The 9,149-nt window shown below is 35.3% G+C and overlaps 1 protein-coding gene across 2 annotated transcripts; it reads right to left on the reverse strand.

Annotated features, from left to right (window-relative positions):
* Positions 1-498: 498 nt before the first annotated feature.
* Positions 499-3,933, reverse strand: LOC128984136 (uncharacterized). 2 transcript variants are annotated; one of them, XM_054403423.1, is made up of 5 exons: positions 3,822-3,933; positions 3,206-3,342; positions 2,337-2,416; positions 1,900-1,980; positions 499-865 (listed from the first exon to the last, which is right to left on the reverse strand). In XM_054403423.1, the coding sequence occupies exons 1-5, from the start codon at positions 3,921-3,923 to the stop codon at positions 717-719; spliced, it is 549 nt and encodes a 182-aa protein (XP_054259398.1). In that variant the 5' UTR covers positions 3,924-3,933; the 3' UTR covers positions 499-716. The 2 variants fall into 2 exon arrangements, with proteins under 2 accessions (XP_054259398.1, XP_054259399.1); XM_054403424.1 differs by lacking the exon at positions 1,900-1,980 and having other exon boundaries at positions 502-865.
* Positions 3,934-9,149: the final 5,216 nt, after the last annotated feature.

The following is a 9,149-nucleotide window of genomic DNA, read 5'->3' on the forward strand; positions in this document are numbered from 1 at the left end:
ATACAACGTTAGTACCACTGTTTGTGCTTGTTAGTCTATCGATAAACTTATTAGACTATCGAGCCATTTCCAGAAGGAGGTATAGTGAAGATTTGGGTTTTAGCACGTATTTACAAGACAAACAGTTAATATTCAACGTAATATTTTCTAGCAAAATCTATTGGAAAAATTTAGAGTATTCTGTAGATTTCTGTTTCTTCAATAAAGTCTAATTCTTAAATTGTAGAGTTCAATTCAATCATTCCATTCATTGTATAGACATTGCAAATGATTTACTTTGTCTTAAACATTGTTCAAGGAACAAAAGAAAGAATCTTGTTAAAGAAAAGATATTTTTTTTTAATTAGTTTATCTTTACACATTTAACAGGGACGATTTCGTGAGGAATACAACGTATGGCAGAACATTAGTACCTTTAATCTAAACTTAAAAAAATTCAATAATTGTAAATTATTGGGTTTTGCAACACTGTCTTTCTTTGACGCATAACACGTACCACTATATTTTTTTAAGTCCTATTTACTATAATTTCAATGATCATCATGTTGCATATTTACCCCAGTGAATTAGGACGAAATTAGCAATCACGCATTAAAAATAAAAACATTACCATATAATATATTCTTGTGAAAACAATCGATTAAGTATTTAAAATAACGTTATACAACACTATCGTAAAATATTTTTATTAGATATAGGCCTACGTGTTGTAGTTTTCAAATGGAATCTTTCTGGTTAGATATTCCGAATGGTATTAGTTCGCCTTGAAAGCCATACTCTTTGTCGATAGCGTAGACAGCTGATTTTTCATCTGCTGTCAGTAGTCTATGGGCCAAGACGTATCTGTAGTCTATCTTGTAGTCATCTAAACATAACAGAGGTATATTGTAACATGCATATGGTTGTGTAAAGGAACTCAGCGAGTGAATCTTAAAAACAATAAACGCCAGCTAGAACTAAGCTGGATTAATCTTATAGGTAATCTATAGGTGTAATTCAACAATTATGGTACAAAATTAAACGGTTATTACGTCCGTTTCCTTGAGTTCAAACAACTGATTGTTACAACAATGGAAAAGGCGTGTTATAAGTTTGTTTTGACAAGGTTTAATAGTTGCTTAGGCTTACAACGAAACCTGCCAACAAATAGCTACAAAAACCAAGAAAATGCGTGTTATATTTGAGAATTTGCTCGTACTAATGCTACTGTTAGTGATGTGAGCTTTCGGAACAAATTCAGGAATGAGGCTCCTCGTCAGAACTGCATAGCTCGTTGTATGAAGTAATTTAAGACAACTGGATGTTTGTGTGCCAGAAAGTGTTCGGGCCGTCCTCAGACTCCACCAGACGCTGTGCAGAGAATCGAAGCTGAGTTTGTACAGAGTCAAGCTGGCACAATAGGGAACATCACACACCACAATCCACGGTTTTACACAAGGGTTTGAGACGGAACCCTGCGTAACCCGTACAAACTGTAGTTATTTCAAGCATTGAAACTTACTGACAAGCTAGAATGCACAAAATGTTGCCAAAATAACTTAGATTGTTTTTGATATTCTTTGAATTTTATGACAGGCTTTGTTGTACTCAAATAAGCAATCAAGACAATACATAACGTATAACCTTCTTGTAAAAAAACTTATAAATGCGCCCATTGCATTTATGTAATAATCAGCTGTTTGAAATCATGGAAACGGACGCACCAATCTTTATATTTTACATTTTGAAAAAAAAAATTGTACATATTAGAACTGATAGTACGTTTTGACAATGCATTTTTTATTTAAAGCAACTTATACACATATACAGTATTTCAAACTCAAATTTCAAATTCGAACCTGTCCTGGATATATTCAATAATAAATTAAACTTTTTGTAATTAATACTAAATATACTTACTTCCTTCTGAACTGCAGATGTAGTAAAAGCAATATTTTCCTGGGTCATAATGAAGGAAGTTAATTGTGTATACTTCTTTGTCTAAAATTAAAAAAAAAAACTTTAAAATGCAATACATAATGTTTAAACATAGCCTACAATACATTTTTAAATTAACTTCTTTGACTAAAATTACAATTCCTTAAAATCATCAGTTTCATTCCAGATTATATCATTACCACACATTTAACAGCAACTATGATGAATCAATATCTGCATTATTTAAAATGTTATTTTAATCATATTGTGTGAATTGACTATAATAAATATGTTTTAGCCCTTAGTTACGATAATAAATACAATACAAGTCACAGCCTCATAGTTGATAGCTGTAATTATTATGTGTATTGTAAACATAACATTTATTGTTATTTGCTTAGAGTACAATCGAAACCTACCTGTTGTTGTAGCGGTGCAAACCCCGTGACCATTGTTGGTTATAACCTCTTCCGCCAACAGACCACTCTTTCCGTCCTTCCTATAAATTTTTATTACAATTAACAACATTAAACAACGATAAAGTTAGACAATAATAAGTTTAGCAAACTTCCGACAAATAGTCCAATGATTAGTATTGCTCATCGGCTTACATGTTTCGTTGCGAAGACAACATTTCAAAGCTTTCAACTCGTGAAAAACACAATTAAAACAAGGATGTCACTAACATAAAAACATTAAAATGGTGCGAATACACAAACATTTAAATATTGCCATCATAATACTGATTTAGTCCGGAGCGGCCCTGCGTTGGTAGCAGACTGGAGGTCTACGTCACGTCGTCTCCTCTACTGTTATCACTGATATTATCAGATCTTCGATCAGCTGTTCTTGAGTTTAGGATCGTATTGAAATTCGAGTGAGACCGGAACTGTAAATTTTCGTTAAGGATAAACATTAGAAATTCCGCGTGGTCTGAGGAAAATCCTCTGTGTACAAACCCATACAATCGGGATCCAGGCCTAATACAATTTAAACACAAATGTCTCGACAAACTATTTCTCTTCTAATAACAAATTGTTTTTTTTTTCGTTAATAAATGCCGTACATTTATCTTAGGAGATAGTAGTATAATAAGATAGTAAGATAGTATTATGTTCTATTTGACGAATCAATTAATAGTTTGGTAAAAAACTAAAAGTTACAAGTTAGTTGTATTCGCTGTTACCATTATTTTCATATGTAAACATGTGTACAATAGCTTATTAACAGTATGTTAAGCATTTTTACATTCGGAATACAAAAGTATAATGTATGTGTTAATACTTACGTTAAGTACGTAATAATATCCCTATATTGACCGTTCCCAATTGGATCGATATTTATGGTCATAGAACTGAGGTTTCGGTTGAAACTTGTGTCAGGTCCATAAGCCACATGCCAGCAGCCCCCGTTCTCTCTGTGGAACTAAACATTACGTTTACATTACTTCCAATATTATAGTAAACCACACATATAGATGTAATAAATTTTACTATTAATTCATACTCACACACAAGACATCAATAGCGTTAAAAATACCTGAAAAATAAGATACGATTGCATTTGGAGTAATGGATTAGCTGAATGTGGCAACATATTACACAGTGATCTATAAGCGGCATATTTATATGTTTCTCATGGTTACTACCGACACCACTCAAAATAAGTGAGTATCTGTTATTGTTATTGTTGTTGTTTGTATTAAGTGTGATGACAATTAAGCTCAACTGCCACTTCGACAATCTATGGATGTAGACAATAATTATTTGTTGCAATTGATGTTAAAACGATATGGATATTTTAAAAGATTACATAAAATGCATAATCAGTTTATATTCTTCCTTAGATAAGTAATTATTGAAGTAAGGTTGAGTTAAATGTGTTTAAGTCACTTTGGTATATACCATATCAAAGTCAAAGTCGTACTGCGTACATATGGGGACATCACATGGGCCCATGTCAGGGATGCTCGCCGAGCAGGCGACGATGGAGGAGAAGACGAACATAGTGGTTGACATCGTCTTGAAACTGATTATCCTAGGATAGATCCGCTTTAAGTTCGTGTGCAGCCCGATAAAACACAATGTCACGTTGCACACGACTTTGGAGTTAAGTGATACGACACAAACATAATATCTTTTACAGCCATGCTACAACAGTATGTTTTATCGCTAAATTCATAAGGGACTCCTCTCAACACGAACACGTGTTAAACGAAGCATGGGCTAAGGTCGTGAAGGCATTCAGAATGACATTAATTTTATGACTGTCCTTTTTTAAACTAACAAAGGTGTTGAATGAATTAAAAAATCTGCTCTAAAATGGGTTTTAAATAATTTTTTTTATATAACTGTTTACACAGTTATTACCAAGATATTGAACATATTAATATTTTCCTATCGTGCTAGTGTTTAGTTATCTGACCTGTAACTATAAGAATCTATAGCAAAGCTAACTTATTTTTAAGCTCTTCATGGATATAACCAGATGAAAAAATGAATTCCAATTCCTATGAGAATAAAATTGAAACAGATTTTTACTCCACTGCAGCAATTGTAAACAAATACACATTCAAATTACTGAAAAAATTACACTGGTGCTGCTACAATTCATAACGACAGGAAAGTATGCAATATAAAAAAAGATAATAAATCTTAGTTATGATGACAATTCGGTATCATTAAATTAGTGTTAAATGGGTCAATACCGTAGTGGATTCTCATAATTGGACAACTACTAATAAAGGGTGTCCCAATAAGAACGCCGGATTTGAAATGTTAACAAACCATATATTTTCATGCTAAATTTACAATATGAAACATGAATCGTAAAGCATAGTATCTCCGATTAGTAATTGAGTATTATGTCTTGTAAGTGCCAACCTGCTAAATACTGACAGGCCCGACATCTCTTGACAAAGTTTTCCATCATTTTTTCACACATCTCCTGTTGAATTCCATTAATGGCACGAATCATTTCCTCCTTCAAGTCTTGGATTGGTTGAGGATTATTGGTGAAAACAAGCGACTTTAAATATCCCCAGAATAGAACTGAGCCCATTTATTCGAACTTATAAACCAATCTTCGGACAGATGGATCATTTGGTGAACTGTCATGGCCGTAAATAGCGCGCAGCTTCCGTACTTGTAGTGCACTTTATCTATGACCACGCATTGATCCGTCGTGTAACGATTCATGACTACAAATGGGACCTAATACTGATAACATCGCTGATAATTTGGGAATTCCTATTGAAATACAGATATGGATAAGACGCTCCTCAAATCCGGCGTTCTTACTGGGACACCCTTTATTTCACTTCAATATCTAGCGATTGATGCGAAACATGAGAGTTTAAAGCAGCTCCAAGAACACAACTCCACCGTGGTGTAGATTTGTCTGTGAACAAGTATTTGTTTGATAGGTCGATGAGATTGTAAGCATAATTAAGCCTTATACAGGGTTAGGCAAAAGTATGGAACCCCCCAGTTAACTTTTTAACGCGTTGCAGTAGTAAAACCAAACTCAGCATATATTTACAAAATAAAAAATTGCACTTTTTCATCAAAGTTACAACTTTGCCCCAGCCCCCAGAATGGGGTATTTTGGGGGCAGCCCCAAATTTTCAAATGTAAACACCTATCATGTGACCACTCATTTTAAAGGGTTTATCAAGAGAAGTTGAATAGTGCAAACCAGAGGTCAACATCCCACTCCAAATCGAAGTGGCAGCCATTTTAATTATTTAAGAAGAGCAAGCAAAAGATAAAGTCTTAACAATCCCAGTTAACTTTAAAAATTTAATATTTTAATACTGGCCAAAAGGTGAATTATCTTTTTTATAAAGGTATGTAGAGTTTAGTTTTCCAGCTATAACCTGTTACAAAGTTAATAAGATATATTTAAAAATGACTGCCATTTTGATTAGGGGGGAATATCTTGGTGTCATACTGGACCGCACACTGACATTTAAGGCGCAATGTATTGCGACAAGAGGTAAAGTCTCAGCGAGGAATAATATCATCAGGAAGCTCACCAGCAGATGCTGGGGTGCTAACCCTAATGTCCTCAGAAGCTCAGCTTTAGCACTCAGTGTGTCGGCTGCGGAGTACGCTGCACCAGTATGGAATGCATCGTCACATGCAAAAAAGGTTGACATTGCAGTCAATGACATGGCTCGGATTGTAACTGGGTCTTTGAAACCAACCCCAGTACACAAACTCTATCCTATCATAGGTATCACCCCTCCATCAATCCGACGAGAGGTCGCTGCCGACGCAGAAAGGCCTAAGCAAGAGACAACCCTCGTCACCCATTACACGGCCACCAACCTGCAGAGTGGCGGCTTCGGTCCAGAAAGAGCTTTTTATCACAGACACGAGTCCTGGATGGATCACTCTCAATCAATCGGGGGGCAAGGTGGGAGGCCACGTTGACTAACCCTTCCTTACCAGCCAGGGAGGAACTGGCTCCTGGTGGAGGCCTTCATTACACGGTGTGGAAGACCCTAAATCGAATTAGGGTCGAGGTACCAAAATGCAAGACAAACATGCAGAAATGGGGTCTCTTACCAGACGAAGAAAACATCTTGTGTGCGTGTGGTGCTGTCCAGGATCCTGGCCATCTGCTGATCTGCCCTCGCCTAGACCAGTCTTGTACGTTAGATGATCTTTTACATGCGAATGACAAAGCCATATCGGTAGCTAACTTAATTTTTGGAAATGCGAAGTCTGATTTCCGGGCACGGAAATTAAGTAAGTAGTATTAGGGGAGCGATATTGACTTCTAGTTTGCGCCATTTAATTTGTCTTGAGAAACCCTTTTGAAATGAGGGGTCACATGATAGGTGTTTACATTTGAAAATTTGGGACTGCCCCCACATACCCCATTTTGGGAGCCGGGTACAAGTTCTAACTGTAATGAAAAAGTGATTTTTTTTTATTTTGTAAACATGTGCCGAGTTTGGTTTTCCCCCTACCACAAGTAATCAAGTTAACTGGAGGTGTCCAGACTTTATCTTTTGCTTGCTCATCTTAAATTAAAATGGCTGCCATATTGATTAGGGGTGCGATATTGACCTCTGGTTTTCACCATTCAATATATCTTGATAAACCCTTTAAAACGAGTGGTCACATGATAGGTTTTTAAGTTTGAAAATTTGGGGCTGCCTCCAAAATACCCCATTTTGGGGGCTGAGGCAAAGTTGTAACTTTGATGAAAAAGTGCAATTTTTATTTTGTAAATTAATGCCGAGTTTGGTTTTCCTACTGCAATGCGTTAAAAAGTTAACTGGGGGGTTCCATACTTTTGCCTAACCCTGTATACGCAACTTTAAGTTGTCCTAACAACAGTAGGCCTAATGATAATTTAAGTGTAGTTTTCTGTTCGACTACAGTAGATGATTTCAATAATAATATGCTCTCCAGATACATTAGGAACTTCAAAACCGTAGCCTTAAGACACTTAGCTTGATGTTGATTCCATTCTAAATATTAACTAACTAATTATATGATTGAAATGTAATGACGCTGGTCTTAAGGAGTTCTTTTTTATTTGTTTTGAATAAAATACTAAGCCCGAGATTAATGAAATATTCAACTAACGTCAGGCAAATTAAGAAATGTTTATGGCAAGTAAGCATTCACCAATCCCAGCTTAATAGGCTAAAATATACGACGCGTGACTAAAACATTCGGTTAGTCTGTGTGCGTCATTAGTCAGTGGTTACAAAAGTGATTATACACACACATCCACATTACACAACACATTTATTATACAACACTTAGTAACCAAGGTGGGAGAATAGTATTGTAATATTGGCATACCGTTTATGCTATGGGTTACTACAAATCCAGGGTGTAATTTTGAAATCTAATTGTGAAGGCACAGAAGGCCAGAAAAATAGTGTGATACGTTACACGGGAGTCATAAAGTGTAAATAAGAAATATTAATTTAATTTCTGTTTCATTCATTCTACTGATTAAATTTACATATATCTACGTTTTAACGATAGTTTTACGTGATATATTTATATAATGTGTTTAGTGATAAATTGACATATAAGCCTATTTACATGTGGTATATTTTTTTCAAGAATTAGAAAAAAGAAACTGTTAGGTAATTCATCAAATCTATAACTCAACAAATCAGTGTTAAACGCTTACTTTGGAATTGTAAATAAATGAATGGAAGTGTATTTCACCGTTCAAAACAACCAAGGTGCTTCATATTTTATTTTGTTTCCTCTGCTTGTTATTACTCCCGCGAGGGCACGTTGATTCAATCAAGCTTTGTGTTGATTCAATTACTGGCGTTATGTTCATAGCTCGTGTTGCGTTTGTCGCTTTATCACGGTGAAGCGACATCTGAGGTATTTAACGCCACCGTAAACCATTGTGTTCCCTAGTGTTCAGAAAACTAGTTTTTCCTACAGTTACCTAACAATGTACATGTTCTCTCACTGATTTGAGAAAGCAAAGTGGCCAATTCGCTCATCAGTGAGACAATGTTAACATTGTCTCACTCTAATTACTTTGTCTCACTCACTCCAGATTTGCAACGTGAAGGCACGAAATAGTGAGCGCGTAAAATGCAGACAAGGTCGTATGCGCGCGAAATACGTTGGCAGCACTGGCTGTAAATCAGCTGGTCAGCTGTTGTACTGTTGTATCATTAAATGTAATATTAAAAGTTCACTTCTGTGTAAAAATATGTAACGTGTCTTTGCCAATTTATTTGTTTTATGGTAACTGTAGGAAAAATATAATGTGCAAATTGAGTGCAAAGTGCAATTGCTCACTAGTTGCACAAATAACTATTCCCCACTTAACCAAGGCTTAAATGAATATTGCCTAATGCAAAAATAATTTTATTAGTTAAGAGGAAAACACATTAGTTCACGAATCATCAAAAAATGTCTGCATCAAAATATGTAAAACAACAACACAAAGACATGTCATTCTGTAATACTAGAATGTAAATGTTTTAGTGATAAAAGTGCTTAAAGAGGGGTCTTTGAAGATGGCCTAGATAGCATTTATGCTAACCTCAAACGAGCTTATAGATAATATAGGTTTATTACATAAGCATACTATTACTACAACAAATTCGACCTAGTATTCATCAGGCATGTAATATGTTTTATGATGGAATCGTGAAATAGCCTACTTAAAATAGGGTATTGGATCATTAATTCACAACATGCATTCTTCGCCGGCGTTCAATTTAATGT

The sequence above is a fragment of the Macrosteles quadrilineatus genome, unplaced genomic scaffold (assembly GCF_028750875.1).
Source record: "Macrosteles quadrilineatus isolate MER2022 unplaced genomic scaffold, UCM_ALF_1.0 Scaffold_2__2_contigs__length_208266976, whole genome shotgun sequence".
Taxonomy (NCBI): Eukaryota; Metazoa; Arthropoda; class Insecta; order Hemiptera; family Cicadellidae; genus Macrosteles; species Macrosteles quadrilineatus.

What these genes read in the sequence shown, in the direction of transcription:
- LOC128984136 (XM_054403423.1), bottom strand. Translation starts at nt 3,923, where the DNA reads ATGTTCGTCTTCTCCTCCATCGTCGCCTGCTCGGCGAGCATCCCTGAC. An exon ending in ACGACTTTGACTTTGATATG is followed by an intron (nt 3,343 to 3,821) that starts GTATATACCAAA and finishes CGTAATGTTTAG; the next exon opens with TTCCACAGAGAGAACGGGGG. An exon ending in CATCTGCAGTTCAGAAGGAA is followed by an intron (nt 866 to 1,899) that starts GTAAGTATATTT and finishes TGTTATGTTTAG; the next exon opens with ATGACTACAAGATAGACTAC.